This window comes from Pholis gunnellus (genome assembly GCF_910591455.1).
Source record: "Pholis gunnellus genome assembly, chromosome: 23".
Classification (NCBI taxonomy): Eukaryota; Metazoa; Chordata; class Actinopteri; order Perciformes; family Pholidae; genus Pholis; species Pholis gunnellus.
This window is the reverse complement of record NC_136550.1, coordinates 6,520,540-6,538,525: the sequence shown is the minus strand read 5'-3', so window position 1 is coordinate 6,538,525 and position 17,986 is coordinate 6,520,540. Positions and strand designations below refer to the sequence as shown.

Below are 17,986 nucleotides of genomic sequence, written 5' to 3'. Positions count from 1 at the left end.
GACACGTGTGGTGGATTGATGAGTGAAAGAATGTTTTCAGTTATCAGCCCTGGCAGCGTGTAAAGTTCATCAAAGTGACCGGGTCTACTTCTCATTCATAGTGCGCTGTGTGCTCCACACATGGATCCACAGGAGTCAGAGAATCATAGTTATTGTTATAGAAGCCCAATTTCACCAGGAAATGAAATCATAGTTATAATGATAGTTGTCAAAGATAGAAATAAAAAAATATGCATGGTAGGTAAAAAAAATAAATAAATGATGAGATAGAAAGTACAAATTAGGATTAATATGTTGAAATTATGAATTGTAACTCAAAAGTTTTACTTTCTAAGTCAAATTGTTGATATTCTAGATAATGAGTCAAAAGTTTGAGTTATTAAGTAAAAGTTATGAGATAGTAAGTAAAGATTTTGTCTTATGAAGTCAAAACGACAAGATAGTAAGTCAGAAATATGATGGCAAGTCAACACTAATGATTCAAAATGTGGATTGCTAAATTAGAAATGTTATATAGTAAATAATTAAAATTAAATACTAAGACAATTTTTGAAATAGTGAACCCGGATGATAAGATACTACCTTGTAGGTGGCAGCTCTTACTTTTGGGGGTTTCTCATGTCTGACTTTTATTTATTTATTTTTTATTTTCCTGGCAGAAATGGGCTTCAATAATATATATAATTTACAGAACCATTAAAACATTATGAACATTTACAACCCAACATATTTTTGGACTCCTCGACGGGCAGTGAAAACAATAAAGCATCTAAAATAAACTGCGAAAATCTGAACGATCCGGTTTCTGTTCCGATCTAAGGCGCTAGGTGGAAGTAGGACACAAATGTAGGAGACAGAGTTTAGGGGAGGGACGTGTTGGGGACCTCCTTCTGTGCACTTGTACAGTCTGTAGTTATAGCACAGAATATAGAATAAAGAGTTGGTATATGACGAATCACGTGATATACATTTACAGGCAGTGGTCACCACAGCATGACATTATGTAACTGCGTTGGTTGTTAAAAAAGTAATGATTCATATTGTTATTTAATGAGTGACTGTATCACAGTTAGAAACGTTTGTTTTACTGTTTAACTGAAACCAGCGAAGACTTTACTGTAAGTAACAAACACATAAAACATACTCTAATACTTTTGCAATACCAGCCTTAATATAAACAAATATTTAGAGGTTTGTTTCAGCCTCTGGGGTGTTAGTAGAAGCGTGAAGTCTATGATGAACAGCCAGGAAGTGACAGAATTGGGACATTTTGGCCTTCAAAATAAGAGTGCTAAAATAAAGAGAGAGGGGGGGGGGGGGGGGGGGGGGGGGGGGGGGGGAGAGAATACCAGTATTTTCTTTAAGTTAAAATATTTATCTGATGAAATAAAATACAAATTTAGTGGCTGGAATCAAACAGTCACAGTGGCAGGTGGACAACAAAGTTAATTTAAGTGTGTTAAGGGTATTTTGGCATGTACTGTATGCTGCACAACCTTTACTAACACCCATCACACAGGCTTCCATTAAATTATGTACATCAAGTGATAACATATAACCTGGAGTATATCATCATCCAACCTAATAAATTGTTAAAATACAAATATAAAAGCATTCTTAATGTCTTTTCTGCAATATTCTAGGCATTTGCCTAACCTAATTTGAATTGAGATTTTATTTTGAAATCCCTTACCGGAACCTGAGAGCGTCATGACGTGTGACTTGTCGGTCTGAGCTCTCAGGGGGGTTGTATGTCTCCTACCTCCTCTCCTCTCCTCTCATACATGCTGCTGGTAACAAAGGAGACAACAACAGAGGGATGATGCATGTCAGAGAAACAATAAGAACCTCAGCCCGTTTGGCTTCTACGTTGTGGATTATTCTTCTTAAACAGCATATTTAACGACCGGTTTTTATTCCCCCTCTCTCTCTCTGCGGGACGATTTACGCTTAAAGTAACGTTAACGTGACACTAACGCAGCTGCGCCCCGGACCGATTTGGAGCAAAAGCGTGTTTTCTAGTGTTCGGACTGCCAACACTAGAGCCGAATAACTGCAGTGGAAGAACCAGACATGCCTGAATAACATCGGTGAGGTTTCCTTGATGTTTTAAATGAGATTTGATCATTAATGGTCGTCTAGCAGGTGAGGTTTGGTTGAGTTTGGACGCACCTGTGCCCGTATGGAAACCGCTGTAACACTTGTTAAGGGTTTATACGATTATTGTGACATTGTCATACTGAAATATAATTATTTTAACTCTTGTGGTAGTACTGGAGAATATGTTAAAGTTGAATATCTTGAAATATTATCCCATTTTGTTAATGCAGGTTACAGTATAGAGGGGCTGCGCCATATCGTGGGCGATTTAAGGATACAAATAAGAGCTTTATGGGCAAACTTTGATTTTAAACATGTTCTAAATAGTCTGCCCTTAAAAACCTTAATTCGTCTTTAAGGAGTTTTATGTTGGGAAACGTGTTCTGTTATAATAATGATCGCTAGACCACTGTTTGACTATCAGACCTAAACATTACATTTACATATCTATAAGTAGGGTTTTCTTATCTGCCACTTGTGACACCACACACCACACAAACTCTGTATGCTTATTCCTCTTTCCTGGATTCCCACGCAGTGTGTGTGTGTGTGTGTGTGTGTGTGTGTGTGTGTGTGTGTGTGTGTGTGTGTGTGTGTGCGTGTGTGCGTGTGTGCGTGTGTGTGTGTGTGTGTGTGTGTTTTCCTTCTCCACACACCTTTTCCGTCTCTTCTTCCTGTCCAACGTGGAGCTTCTACACATCGCATTAATTGTAATGGTAGCTCTCTTAAAGCCCCCCCCAACCCATTTTGTATACACACTGACCCATTAGTGTCCAGAGCAGATGGCATACTGTACACACACACACACACACACAGAGAGAGAGAGAGAGCATTGTGTTAATGGGCGCCCCCTTTAAGCACTTAAGGATTGTTGTCAAGCTGGTCTGATTTAAGGGCTCACACCATATCTGATATTTATTGGGTTTACCAGGACGGACACTTACTGGAATGAATGAGTGTCCCACTGACCCAGCCCGAGTGTGTGTAGGGTCCAGCAGACTGGAGGAGCTATTGAACTAACCAGGTCAATAGAGCAAAAGGAGACAAAAGAGAAGTCTGGTGGGGGGCTGATTTTAAAGAAAGTCAGGGGAGGGGGTAGTAACCTCAAGTCCAGACTCTCACTTGGTCTATAAGTGCATGAACACACAACAGAACGTGTTATCCCCACTGTGTAGAAGAGTGCTTTGTGAGTGTACACACCCTCCTGTTTGAGGTTTATGTGTCACCCTGTAGACAATGATATTAACCAGAGGGACAAAACTGAAACCTGGAAAGACCTACATTACACACACACACACACACACACACACACACACACACACACACACGTTGCTGATGTCATGTTTCCCGTAAAAAGTACTAAAAATCAAGAACTTGAAGACTCGGAGTGTCAGAATATGAATTGAGATTGATGGTGCGTGGTTAAGTGAACCTCCTGAAGTTCTGATCCATTCACTCTGTGTCATTTTCTAACGATCCAATACTGTTTGTGGGATTAGAAACAGTTTCCAGTCAGAGTGAAACGTGAAACCTTGTCTGTCTTTCTTCATTAGACGCTCACTGACTGTGCGGCAATGCGACTCCCTCCAAACTGGTCCGACTAGCTGGTGCACTTTCTCAATAACACACAGCTGCCGGTGGTGCGTTATTGACTTTAGTGAGCTGCGATGCTTCCGTTTACCTGCAGGTATTAAGAGCACTAGTCTCGATTTAATATTTTGAAAAATGTTTTGTCTGGTCCGGTCGTCATATGAAATGACACTTTATATAAAAGGAACAGCCTCTAATCTTTAGTGCGTGCTCCTGTAGTGGGGTACTCTGCTGATTTGGTTTTGCTCTTGCATCAACAAAAATGGGTGACTTGAGAGAGACGGATTTAAAAAATAAAGGTCAGAATTGATGCAGCTGAAGCTCGTTCAAGCTCCAAAAAACGCAGGCACCTACATTTCCCATAATGCAACTCAATTATGAGAGAATGCGTTGATGAAAGGCTGTAGTTTCATATCCATAGTCTTTATCAGAAGTGCTGAATAGGACAGCGATTAATCTGTCGGTGGTAAAATGCCCATCACGGTTTCCCAGACTCAAGGATCATGTGTTCAAATGTCCTGTTTTTAAAGATATTAAATTGTCAGCAATATAAAGCTGAGAAGAAATGACACTTTTCATATTTGGGAAGTTGAAACCAGTGACCAATCCTCAACATAACTTTTGGTTTCATTATCGGTCATCAATTGACATGTGATTGTTTCAGCATTTGTTCTGAGACAAGCAGGTATTTGTTGAGATATTTCAGTGGTGGACCGACCGACATATCAACATTCCCACTGCTTGGGGGGTTCAGATGACTGCCAGCTGCTCATTGGTCTCTGTGACAGGCGACATTATTTTAAACACTCACAGACATGATCCAAAACATGATCACTGCATCCATCGTCGATTAGAATTGTTGTTTCTTTCAGTCTTAAATCAATGATGCATGCAGCTACAAGCAAAACGTCTGAATCGAAGAGTCACACAAAGCAGGAGCGTCGTCTTCTATGTTTTTACGGATGACTCAGAGGATGACTAACCCTCTTTCAGCTGTTCTACACACACACACACAGAAAAATAAAAACGCGATGAGAAGAATCTGCAGCATGGCCATTTGGTCGCCCAGAATGGAAACATGGATTTCACATTCTTGTCGTCACATTCCTTTTTATAGACCCGGCTGAAAGAAGTGTCTCGATTGACTGCAATTCCTTTGAACGACAAGAGTGCTTTGAATAAGGAAATGTCTCAGTGTGTGAATGTGAAAGGATTGAATCAGTGTGGATTTACGGCAGGCACGAGTGTGCGAGTGTGTGTTTGTGATTTCCTATGAGTTCTGTGCGTTTAAGGGGACAGCAGCACACACTTCATATTTTAAAAATGGACGTTCATGACTTCAGACAATGTTGTTGCGCAATAAATATTAAGTGTAGAACGTTTTCCGGTGGCTTTGTAGCTTAACTTTAAAGGTAAAAGATTACAAGCTTGAGGCTATTCATCCTGTACAGGCGACAGGGTGGAGTGATCATAAATGCACATTTGTATTGGTACAGTGGTTAACTATTAATTGAAATACAACGGTGTGTCATGGATCATGTAAAACTGTTCAAAACAGTCAGCTTGCTGCTACACAGGCATTACACGTGAATTAAACGTGTTGCTCGTACTGAAATCCGAGCTGTGACAGCAAATCCGGCTTTTCAGCTGCGAAGTCATTGACAAAGAACGGTTTGAGAAGTTGTACAGAGATATTAGGCAACTTTGAGATTGAAAAAATCAATTCAAAGCTGGATTTCCCTTCACTGCGTCACCTTGCAAACAGACTCGTCAGCTCAGCTCTAAGTGGGCTCCTCACAGTGCAAAGTTCCTTTCCCTCTGAGGCCTTGTTACAGCGGGGGGGATTTGTAGCACAGAGCTCAAAAGTCTGATCTTGAGATCATGACGTAACGCAAATACTGAGCTTATGTAGTGTTTATTGGATTGTGTAAATGTTCATTTCAGCCACAAACTGTGACTGTAATTGTTGTGCCAAAGGGTTAGGTTCCCTTTCTGCTGTCTGACGCAGGCGTACAATGCAAGTTGCTTTTGATCATTTAGACATTACATCTGATCATGTCAAACTGGTTTTAAACTTTCTCTTTTCTCATCAGGTGATGATGACTTTTCCCTTTAAAGCCTGACCTCTGATTGGTCAGTGCTGGGAGTTGAAACACATCGTAAGAGAAGACTTCCAGCTACCATGTCAGTCCGGGAAGCATCCCAGCGGTCCACGTCGCCTCTGCCCCTCAAACCTGCGGCCAAAGCGAGACCGGAGATCCCTCAGAAGCCGTCCCTACAAACCGGCTCCCTGCCTCTGGGAGACGGAGGCGGCAGCGCGAGCCGCTCTGGGGGAAAGGTCAAGAGGATTGTGAACAAGTTTAGCAAAAAGGAGCCAGACGAACCGCTGGAGGGGAAACCCACCAACGGTACCGCTGCTGAAGCACATTTGAATAAGCGGTTGAAAAGGCCGCCCACGGTGAAGCCCAAACCGGCCCGCGCCAGTCTGCAGCTTCAGATCGGGGGAGAGAAGGCGCCTCCGCTGCCGGTGAAGAGGAGCCGCACCCTGCAGAGGGAGAGAGGGGGGGAGGGAGGAGAGGAGGAGGGGGACGGCATCAGTGTGGAGGGAGGTCGATCAGGTACAGTGGATTTTACTCAGGTCTGGAGACGTGGGTTTTTAACTTTCTGTCTTCATCTGCTGCTTTTTAATGTAGTACTTTAGTTGTTTCTTTCCTGTGTCCTGCAGAAGGCCGCGCTGTCAACCAAGTTCACTTTGGGATAATAATAATGAAGTCAAAAGGGAACTTTAAGTGTTTATTATAGGATCATCTATCAGGATCAGTAATGACAAAAACAGTTGTCCCGCCTCCAACTTCATGTGGTAAACTCTGGGAAGCTGTCACGTGATTTCTTGAAAATCACTTTAATCCGACACAACCTTTACCTTTGGCTGCCGTTCAGAGCTGGAAACATTTAAAATAGTTTATTGCAGCTTTTAATCTGCGGGACAAAGATCAGTCGACGCTATAAACTGTGTTTTAAGTTTCACCGTCACTGGACCGAGCGTAGTTTTTGATCAAAGGACGCTCTCATTGATGAACAAACATCATTTTTAAATGATTGGACCTTTGTTAGTTGACGCAACAATGTGTGTGTACGTGCATTTACATACGTTTTGCATGCGAGCGTGTGTTAATTAAATTGAAATCGACAGGGTCGGTCAGGATAATTGGGCTGAACGTGAACCCTCAAACAGTCAGGTGTGGTTCCTCTGGAGAAACATGAACCAACAGCCATAAACAGGTTCTCTCAGTCAGCTGATCGTGTGTGTGTGTGTGTGTGTGTGTGTGTGTGTGTGTGAGGAATGTCCCTTGAATTGTGATATTCAGCTATGTCCTGACTCAACAAATAAGCCAAAGACATTTTATTGTCGGTCTGATTAAATAGAGATTTGTTTGTTCCCTCCACAGCTACACAGACACTATGCTTTCACTTCATTGTTTCGGTTCCCCGTCAGCAACAAGAAGCCTTTAAAGACGTTCTGTGGCGATACATCCACATATCTCCAGAATCAATCAATTAAGGTTTCAAACGTTTTTTTTTACTGGAGATTATGGTCGCAACTAACAGTTATTTTTCTGATCAATTGTTAAATTAACTAACCGTCACGATTAATCCAGTATCAAAATCTCTGTAGATTGATTAATTGATTATTTTATTTTAGGCTTAATGCAACTGTTTGCAACAAACTAAAATCATGGCGTTTTATTAAAACAATGCAATGCTTCTTTATTTAACTATATTGATAAGACGTCTGTATTGGCTAATATGGAAATGCTGAATATGGAGTTGGACTGTTTTTTAAAACCGTATCTTCTTTTCCTTCCATATGACCCATTTAACCTCCATCCTCTTTCGTCTCTCTCTCTCTCTCTCTCTCTCTCTCTCTCTCTCTCTCTCTCTCTCTCTCTCTCTCTCTCTCTCTCTCTCTCTCTCTCTCTCTCTCTCTCCTCCACCTCTTCCATTTCCTTTTGTCAATATTGGATTTTATTGCCCAATGCAACGCTCCCGAGCTTCCCATGAATATTTGAAGACACCACTTGCAGACGCGCTGTATTTGCATAGCGATGAACTGCTGACTCGACAGTCCAGCGTGTGCCAGCTGACAAAAAAAGAAGAAGCTCTCAATGAAAGTGAACGGCCCCTAACTGGGGATACACATGTAGGAAAGAAGTGGACAGGAAACAGCTCAGTCACACCTATTAAGTTAGGAAAACGTAGCTTCATGTTTCCTCCAATAGGAACAATTAAAAAATGTTCAAGAAGTTTATGCCGATTTCAAAAAACGTTTCAAAGTTAATCTGTGTTGCTTCTTTTTTGACCGCAGCGCCTGATGGAAAGGAGGTGGAGATTCCGCTGACTGTAGGAGGCGAAGCGGAGGCGGAGCACAGTCCTTACACGCCTCTCGGTCCGTGCTGCGAGCCGAGCTGCAGCTGCGTGTGCCACCTCCAGTGGCCCGGGATGAAGCTCATATGGGTGCCCGTGGACATGGACGATGAAGATGAGACTGATGTGGAAGAGCACAGGGGGGAGGATGAGGAGTTGTGGGAGGAGGATATAGAGGACGATGATGCGGGGGATGAGCTGGACAGGATGTCTGTGATTGATGAGAGGGAAGTGTTGAAACAAGACAAGGCAAAGTTCCACCAATGTCTGGATGTTTTGATCGCCGACAATCAAAGGAGGCTTTCGGACCCGGGGCCCCGCTCTGTCCTCGCCTCTCTCGCCGCCACTCGCTCTCAGTCTCCCCCGGTTCCCCCGAAACGGGCTCAGTCGCCACAAATTCACCACTTGCCCACTCAAGACGAGGAAGAAAACATTTACGAGGCCACGCTTCCGGTGGTCAACGCCGCTCCTAAACAGTTCACAACCCTGTGTAAGGAGCTGGATATTCCTCTCATCAAGGTACGCAAACCGGCCCGCCGGTTTAAACTGTCCTACAGCACCTCGGACCCAACGTCAGAGTTTCAGACGGACATGGAACCCGTCCCGAGCCAGGACGACGCGCCGCCGGCCATCCCGCCGAGGAGGCCCGTGATGCAAGACAGCCGCAGCCTCACGCCGGTCCACCGGGGCATCCTTCTACCCCAGCCCACGCTGGAGGAGTGGCGCAACCTGCGGCCCCCGTCCCCAAGCGGCTCCGCGGCAGCCGGCGGACTGAGCCCCCAGATGACCGTCGCTCCCCCCCCACTCAGCCCTCACAGACCCCCGCCTCCGCCGCCAAAGATGGATCCCAGGAGGCTCAGCAGTGCCTCGATGCAATCCCTCACGCAGCGAAAAGGTTCGTGCCCGAACAAACATTATTATCTCTCTGCGTGAGGTGAGCTATGAATGATTCACAGATTGTTAATTTCCTGTGGGATCAAAAGCGATGACTCCGTGTCCTTGTCTTTGCAGAAGGAGAGGAGAATGGAGGGAACGATGGAGAGAAAGAGGATACAGCTGAAGAACTGTGAGTTCACTTTACCTCTTCCATTTTTAAAAGGACAAGGCTGACGATATTTTGTATTCTTGTATCTGCCCCCAAAAAACCCCTGAAAAGCCCAAAGCCATCTATTAATTGATCCTTATTATTGTGTGTGTAGCTGCTTTCTCTGTGACAATGCTGAATGAAAACTACTAAACCAATGAGCCACACTGTTGCACTGGATATTTCTTCATTGCTATGCACAGCGGCACCTTAGTTTACTTTCAATCAATCATACACCCACCTGCTGCTGTAAAGACTGACTAGCACAACAAATATGTATCCATCCGCAGCTGAAAATAGTCCCCAACAAAACATACTGTTTATTCTACGTGCAGAACAGCAGCCAGCTAGCTAAGGAAACTATTTTGCCTTTTTTTTTTTTAATATTTAAGTCTTCAGTTGGGCTTGGGCCATTCACTCTTTTGTTGGATGATTTTGTTTCACATCACCCTGGTTGATCCCTTCTATCTTTCCACACTCCCTGTTTTAGGCTTCTAGTCGGGAGCGACTCCCTCAGGAGGGTGACTTCGTTCAGCTGGGAGTCCCGGCTGCAGGATGGTAAGACGGACGCCTGTAGCCAAGCAAAACATAAAAGCACAAAGATGAGTCAGGCCACTGATAAAGTAACATTAATGCCTGTAACAGGATACAATGTCAGCATGTTGGAATGTCAGCCATCACCATTGTCTTGCTACTTCTTCACTGGGATTTACTAAGAGCCCTCGCGACATGTTTCCCCTCAGAGCCTCTGTACCAGACGTACCGCGCCACCGTCATCACCAAGGAGATCCGACGCCAGACAGTTTGCCGCAACATCAGCAAAACCAGCGTGGACTACGCCATGGACTGGACGGCTCGTCGCGGGACCGGACCCGGTACCGGAAATGGAGCGCCGATGGGCAGCTCTGTGCCGGCAGCGGGCCAGAGCACCCTGTGGCAGGACCTCCCGGCCGTGCGGGAGGGAGGGGTGCTGGAGCAGCTCACCCCCGAGCAGTGCAAGTACCAGGAGGTGAGGCACTGGTGTGAGGAGAGGAGGGGGGGGGGGGGGGGATCGATGGCGCGAGGAGAAGAGAAATGGGAGATGCGGTGTCAAGTTTGAAATCACATCTTAAAGTAATAAAGGGGAGGTTTTTTTTAAATATAAATTAAGATCCACTCCGCCTCACTGTATCACTCGGTGCTGTAACATAATATTGATTCACTGTATACTCAGTTTGTGAAAGCTTTTACGGTCAACTTTCCAACATCAGAAATCCTGTTGAGTACAGGAAGTAAAAGATAAATGATGCATAACATTTACAAGGAGTATTTTAAATGATGACGGCGTCATTTTTTGATAAACCACCAACATTTACCTTCTTAGATAGGAACTTCTATCTTCTTCAAGAATCTTGCAAATGTTTTATACAGGAAGCTTTTGAGTCCCACACCACAGGATCACATTTAAGTTCATATTTGTGTTTTCTTTTGTCCCTGGCAGAGTATGTTCGAGGTCCTGACATCCGAGGCCTCTTACCTTCGATCCCTGCGGGTTCTGACCGAACACTTCCTGAACAGCCGGGAGCTGGAGGAGACGATGATCATCAGAGACAAGAAGACCCTCTTCTCCAACATCCTGAGGATCCGAGAGGTCAGCGAGAGGTGAGAAACGGCAGAGGGAGCTAAAGGGAAAGGGAAATAGGAAGGTGATTGATGACTTGAACTGTCATAAGGTCACTTGGGAAGGAAAAACAAAGATGTAATGAGTCATTTCCTGAGTCAGTTTTGCTCTCCGACAGGTTCTTGAAGGACCTGGAGGAACGCATATTCAAGGACCTGGTCTTCCACGACATCTGTGACATTATCCACTACCACGCCCAGCACAACTTCCCGGCCTACATCGACTACGTCCGCAACCAGATCTACCAGGATAAGACCTACACCTCTCTCATGTAAGAATTTCTTTCCCCACTAATTTCCAATTTCATGGAATTTGGGGAAACCTTCCTCCCTCGTGTGTTGTATTCATCCACGGCATTTGATGTAACGTTGTTCGATGGGAGTTTTATTCTCCTTTATCACTTGTCTCCCTCCATATTTCCCACGAATATGAACGTTAGAGCTGCGTTACATGCCTTTTTAAATGTGCATTGGTGTCGGTCTACAGCAAGAACAACGCTCCGTTTACGACGGTCATCACTCGGCTCCAAGAGTCGCCTCTATGCCAGCGGCTGCCCTTCATGTCCTTCCTCCTGCTGCCCTTCCAGCGAATAACACGCATCAAAATGCTCCTTGAGGTGAGCAACATGCACAGCAGCACTCGTTAAAATGCTGTTTTTTTTTTTTAACGGTAAAGAACAAATACAGAAGTTCAATGAATGAAGATAAAGATTGGATGGCTAAGCCTGTCTCGGCTTCCGACTGCTGTTCGCCAATAAATAAGCACATAACTTCACGCAAAAATGTCTCTTTGGGGCAATCTTCCCCGTTCAAACTCCTCACTGCCTTGACCTTTGAGCAAACACACAGGCAGACCCCTGTTTCAACCTTACGACTTTGTTTGCATTTAGATGAAAAAAAAAAATGCATCCTGTTGATGCCGTTTGTCCGTTGCAGAAACAGAAAGTTGCCGTTTGTCGTTTTCAGAACATCCTGAGGAGAACAAAGGAGAAGACGACAGAGGAGCAGACGGCCTCCAAGGCTCTGACTTCGGTGTCGAAGGTAAACGCCCCTCACTCTTCACCTTTCTTCTGACGACAAATCCATATAGTTTGACTCCAGAGTGAGGACAAAGGCAGAGTGACATTTTGTCAAAGGAATGAACCCGATACTCCCAGTGAGATGCAGCCAGTTATATACGCCGTCAGCAGTGGGGAATGTGAGGTTTGTAAGTGTGGAAAGAAAATAAATCTCTTGATAAAGCGTTATTTTCCCCCATTTTCATGATCCCACAGATCATCGACGATTGTAACACACAGGTGGGACAGATGAGACAGATGGAGGAGCTAATCCATGTCTCTCAGACGCTGGAGTTTGACAAGCTCAAGGTAAACCCAAACACACACACACACAAGAAGTGTGCGCACAATTTTTATTTGTCAGTAATTCTGTTGGACTTGAGCCTCCATTTATTTTGAAAAACAGCAAGATTTACCTGCTTTTGCTTGTGTCTCCTCCAGGCCATCCCGATCATCTCCCAGACACGATACCTGGAGAAGAAAGGGGAGCTGCAGGAAATGTCCAAAGGAGGAACTCTCTTCAACAAGAGGTCAAAGTTCAACCCCATCTACCTCTTCCTCTTCAACGATCTGCTCATCATCGCCGCCAAGAAAGGGTGAGGCAGAGTGCCAATCTATTAAATGGTAGCAGGCTAACAAGCTAAGCTAAGATGGTGAACATAGAGCAGCTATACATCTTTTTAACGTCGGCGTTCCCAGAATGCCTCATTGATACACGTCAATCACATTCCTGCAGAAGTCAGGGAGTGCCAAACACTTTCTTTCATCACAACGACCCAAATACGACAATGTGTGTCAACCACCAGCCCGAGCGCACTGTTTAACTTGCAGAATTACGCATCTTTATTATAATTTATGAGGCAGAGCTGAGTCAGCGATGCGAGCAAAGTGCGAGTAAACCTCGTTCAAGCGGCAACTGACCGCAGACGCAATCAACACTCTTTAACAATATGTCATCACAAGTGAAATCAGTCCAAACTTCCTCAAATGTGGCAGGAAGTAGTGTTTTAAGAGAACTGAGAGGAACAGATGAGTAGATTTCAAATATACCATTGTTGCCACATAGATAGGATCACAAAAGGATTGCATACAATATGCATATGATACAAAATGCAGTTCAGTACATGCTTCAGTATTTATCACTGCACATGATGCCTGCTTTAAGTCCACTTCCCCCTAATACCCACACAAAAACAACTCGCCCTTCTTTTTCTGTGACAGCGCGGAGCGTTTTGTGGTACTCGACCACGCCCACCGCTCTCTGGTGCAGGTGCAGCCAACCGATGAAGGCGCCGGCACCTTAGAGCTCTGCTTCAACCTCACCATGCTGGAAAACCACCAGGGACGCATGATGGAGCGGCTGCTCAAAGCTCCCTCCCAGTGAGTAGCTGAAGAAACACATAAACTGCCCCAACTTTCTCCGGGATTTCAGGCATTCCTGATCCACAATTCTTAGTTATTTCTCCCGTTTGGCCCTCTTTCAGAGTAAGCTAATTGTTTGTGTGAACAGGTCAGACATGCACAGGTGGATGGCGGCTTTCCCCAACCCGACCAACCCAGACAGAGATGAGGAAGAAGTGATTTACGAGGACTGGGGTGAGGACACACACCAGATGCACACAAATTGAAAACTACAGTACACGTTTGTGTGTTTCATGAACATAGTTTCTTGTGTGTGTGTGTGTGTGTGTGTGTGTGTGTCAGATTGTCCTCAGGTGCAGTGCGTGGAGCAGTACATCGCCGAGCAGGCGGACGAGCTCGCCCTGGAGCCCACTGAGATCGTCAACGTCGTCCGCAAAACCAACGAGGGTAAGAACGAGGAGGGAACCCCGGACCACAGAGTTTATTTACTCAGACTTCCACAGCGCGTTAAACGTAAAAATAGATTAGAAAGGATTATCACACACACACGGTTGTAAACATTTCCTCTTTAACAGAGCACAGCTCTGCAGCTGAAAGTGTCCATAAGTGATATGAATCTTTTTTTTTTCCATATCTGGCATTTATCTGACAGGTTTCTTATTAAACAAAGTGAAATGTGCTGACATGACATCATTAACATGCCCCTCCCCTTTGACTCTGCCTGTTTATGCACCCTGATCCTCATAACTGCCTCATTCCTCAACCTTCTCACCGTAGCAGTTTATTGATTTGTTTTGAGTTTTTTGCATGAATGATACAGAAACCTCCAATCTTCCCCTGTTTGTTCTCCTCCCCTTCCCCCCGCCCGCCCTCCCCACTTCTCCTTTCTCTCAGGCTGTTGTGAAGGCATCCGCCTGTCAGACGGTCAGAAGGGCTGGTTCCCCGCAGCAAACGTCATAGAGATCACCAACGAGCATGTGAGGCGGCGAAACCTGCGAGAGCGCTACAGGGTCATGCAGGCTGCGACCATGGTCGCCAGCAGCAAGGCCAACACGCTGCAGTAGGACCGACGGGTGTTTACATTAATAGTTTAAAAAGGACGACGGATGGATACAAACGCTCCAAAAGTGAACTTTGTACAAAGATTTTTAGTTTAAAGTGTCCGTTTCCAACAACCAGGAAATGAAAGATAAAAGGAGAAGGGTGACGATCACGAGACATAACAGACCAGCAATCACCATATTTATACTACTGGAGCACACAAGTGTGATTCACTACTGAGAGACACTACGGGAATGTGCATGCACCCATTCAGGCACAGAGATCTGTATCTCACAGCTGTATTGTATGTGAAAAGCAAAGGGTTGGGCGTGTTCCTGTTAATGCCTCTTTGTGTCACCTGCTCACACAAGTTCAATGTGTGAGCCAGAATACAGGACAAACACGTTTTTAGAAAAGAAGAATCAGGAAGTGCCTTTGAATAGCCTCAAATCACAGAACTACACGCCAGGACTTCTACCTGGAGCTTTGAACATGCGTGTAAACGTGGGCTGAGCTGCCATTGTGACGTTTCAGCCCACTGTCTTAGCTTGTGTCGTTAGCCATTTTGGATTAATACTGTAGCTCCCCCTGCAGCGTGTTGTCAGTGAAGACGGGATATTCTTTGTGGATAGATGTACATGTACAATATGTTGTAAATAACGAGTGAGGGGGATTCTCTCCTTCAACAACAGTAGTAGTGATTTTATTAAAAACATGTCTTTTTAGATAAGCGACTCAACGGTTGATCATTTTTTTATTGAACACTGATGAAGTAGTTTAAGGCAAATGTGCAATACTTAAAAGTAGACCAAGTGAGAAATAGATTGTCATTCTAGAAATTTAAGGGGTTTTGGTGTAAATCAACATTATTAGCTACCAGTGCAAAGAACCCTCAACTAGCTGTTTCCATAAAGAGGAAATAAAGTCCCTGATAAAGGAAGACCCTCCTCAGGTTTAAGACCCTCCTCGGGTTTAATCACTGCATGATATCCAGTGCTGCAGTGTCTCCGAGGCTCAGGAGTACACGCACAGCATCTCCCTCAGAATCTGACAGCGTCCACATCGTCGACAGAAAATCAAGCACCTCTGGAGGTATTTCGGAGGCGCTTGATTTTCTGTCCGTCTTTGAGTCCGAGAACAGCGAAGACTCACAAACATCCTCATTCTTTCCCACCACGAACCCAAAATCCCCCAAGCTGACATAGCCGACATGGTTTTCATCCTCGTGGTGCCGGTACAGCAGAGGATCGGGAGGCGATGCTGATGATTTGCTGTGGTTTTGGCTCCACATTTTGTCGTCCTCCATCAGGCTGAAGCCACTCAGGAGGGTGTTCGCTGCCTCGAGCTCCGTGTCTGACCAACAGCTTCTCTGCTGCAGCCGACTTTGCAAACGGGCCTCTCTCGCATACGGCACATCACTACAGAGGGGCCTGAATACTTCCTCAGCTGAAGTGGTGTCCATGAGTTCAGGGTGAAGGAACGAGACGGGGTTCAAGTCTACATGCTTGTCACTCTGTGACGGCGGTTCTTGGTGGTGCAGTTTCAGGAGATTAGTGATGGCCTGGTCCTCCTCCTGGGTGAGCTGGACGACAACCCGGCCCAGCTGCTGCGCTGGAAGGTGGGGAGTGTTTACTTTCAAGGTGAGGCTGCCCAGATCCCTGGTGGGGTGCGGTGGTCCGGATCTGAATGGGTCCGGACGGCTCGGTGGCGCCACGAAGGCGGACATGACCGGCGGCGGAGTGTTGAGCTGGAAGCAATCGAAGACCTGACGGAGAGAAATTAAGGTGGAGCGAGGTTTTAATGAAAAAAAAAAAACATGAGAATGAAGTCTAATTACGAGACAAATTAAAGCTGCACACAGCAGATTTCAGTCTATGTTACCAACAATAACAGCTCAAACAACTCTAGTATGCAATAGCTACTTTTACAGGAATACTTTATCTGCTTTCCTTTTCTGTGCTGCTGTCAGATGCATTTGTGAAATGTCTGGTGCTTTCACAAAACACAAAACATGGTTAGCATTTCCTAAAATGAACAGCTTCACTGTCAAAACAAACTGCCTCCTTGCAGCCCCTCGGCCTCAATTTTCCTTGCACTTTATTACATTTTGTGTGGGAATTAAAAATGATCGTATGTCTGTAAACCATCTAATGTCTACTTTATTATAGTGCGTTTATGTTGACTTACCCCCGTGGTTATTGGGGATATGAATAAGTGTCACGTCAACCAGTATCCACTTACCCGTAAATCACTCACTATGTTGGGGACCCTCCTCCCACAGCTCATGGTGGGATCAGTGTAGAAGAACTCTGCTGGGATGATGGGGAGGACTGGAGAGAAGACAAGTTGTCAGCTTTTAAGGGTAACGTTTTGAAACCTTTGTGGGTCAAACTTGACTCACCTGTTTGGATGCTACAGTCGGTGTGATGGTGTGCAAAGCCTGCAGCCATGTACATGGGCAGGAAGGAGGGGTGGCGCAGGGTCCTGCTGGAGAAAGGAGGCAGTGTGGGCTGCCTGGACCTCTGAGGAGAAACATGGGGACGTGATGACAAGCTTTTGTCCTCTTAACGTGGCTAAATGTGAGGCTGCGATAAGAAAACTCACATGTCCTTCATTGTGGTTCATGGTGGACTTCTCTGCGCAAATTTGTAGCTCGAAGACGGTGAACAAGTGTCGTCCAGGTAGTTAACCAACTCACATGTTTGCGTCAAAAAGGAAAAGTAATTAACAGCAGGTGTGTCGGTGCTAGCGACAGCTAGCGCCCACTGCTGGTTGACTTAGGGGACCCCGTTCATTTGACTGACATCTCGCTTAATATGAGTCCGTTTTAAGTCACAGGTGACTCCAATTAAGTTGCCACTTTGAAAATAAGACTTACTGAAACTTGTCCAAACTGATACGTCCTAGTTTAATGAATTTCCCTTCTCTCAAAATGTAACAGACATGCTTACGTGTTCCTAAACCGATGCTGAAAAGTAGTAGAAATATTCCACGAAGGGACGTTTCCTGCATTGAAACCAAGTTTGCTTCCGTGAGGTTATTAGTTGTTGCCGACCCTTGAGGTGAGGCCATGTTTCACTACTCCAGAGTAATCGTTTCTGCAGGGCTTTTGGTCACTTTAGCAACGTTATAATTCGGTAAAGTAGTTCTTTATTTCCCCTTTGACAGTGTAGTAAAGCATTTTGTTTCTTAAAAACAAAATTTTCAGACAGCAGTAGCTGATTTGTGTCGCTACTAAATATGTGCAGTAAGGTCTACCTCACTAGCCAGCTTTAATCTTCCACCCAAATCTAAGACTGCTTACAACCCTGGCAGTTCGTTATTTTACATGTTAGTGTTGGACAACTTCCTGTGTCTAAATGCATGTCTGTAGTAGAAGTTGGACAAATATTTAACAGAAATAATTTAAGAAAATAGCTTTATTAAATTCAAAATTTTCTATTTAAAAATCACTTTCAAATTAGGGCAGGATTTACTTGACGAGGCTCCTTCTGCTCCTGTGAAGAGAGGGCAAGAGATTTAACAAAGTGACACCACAGCGCGGTAATAAATGTTTTAAATGATAAAAAGTTCTCACTTTCGCCTCACGAAACTGGTAAGTTTGTGAAAACTAGGAACTTTGATGTAGCGAGTAGGGGCAGCACGCATGAGTGGGAAAGGTGGACTA

At 44.8% G+C, this 17,986-nt stretch overlaps 1 protein-coding gene across 1 annotated transcript; it reads left to right on the top strand.

The window, feature by feature from the left end:
* The first annotated feature begins 1,798 nt into the window (after positions 1-1,798).
* On the top strand, positions 1,799-15,040 carry arhgef15b (Rho guanine nucleotide exchange factor 15b). Its single transcript, XM_079184371.1, has 16 exons — positions 1,799-2,090; positions 5,784-6,308; positions 8,057-9,010; positions 9,127-9,181; positions 9,690-9,757; positions 9,943-10,208; positions 10,680-10,840; positions 10,978-11,130; positions 11,346-11,475; positions 11,825-11,899; positions 12,133-12,225; positions 12,358-12,512; positions 13,138-13,296; positions 13,427-13,512; positions 13,621-13,725; positions 14,173-15,040. Exons 2-16 carry the CDS (start codon positions 5,873-5,875, stop codon positions 14,340-14,342), a joined length of 3,066 nt encoding a protein of 1,021 aa, XP_079040497.1. The 5' UTR covers positions 1,799-2,090; positions 5,784-5,872; the 3' UTR covers positions 14,343-15,040.
* Positions 15,041-17,986: the final 2,946 nt, after the last annotated feature.

What these genes read in the sequence shown, in the direction of transcription:
- arhgef15b (XM_079184371.1), top strand. Translation starts at nt 5,873, where the DNA reads ATGTCAGTCCGGGAAGCATCCCAGCGGTCCACGTCGCCTCTGCCCCTC. An exon ending in ATCCCTCACGCAGCGAAAAG is followed by an intron (nt 9,011 to 9,126) that starts GTTCGTGCCCGA and finishes TTGTCTTTGCAG; the next exon opens with AAGGAGAGGAGAATGGAGGG. An exon ending in AGTGATTTACGAGGACTGGG is followed by an intron (nt 13,513 to 13,620) that starts GTGAGGACACAC and finishes TGTGTGTGTCAG; the next exon opens with ATTGTCCTCAGGTGCAGTGC.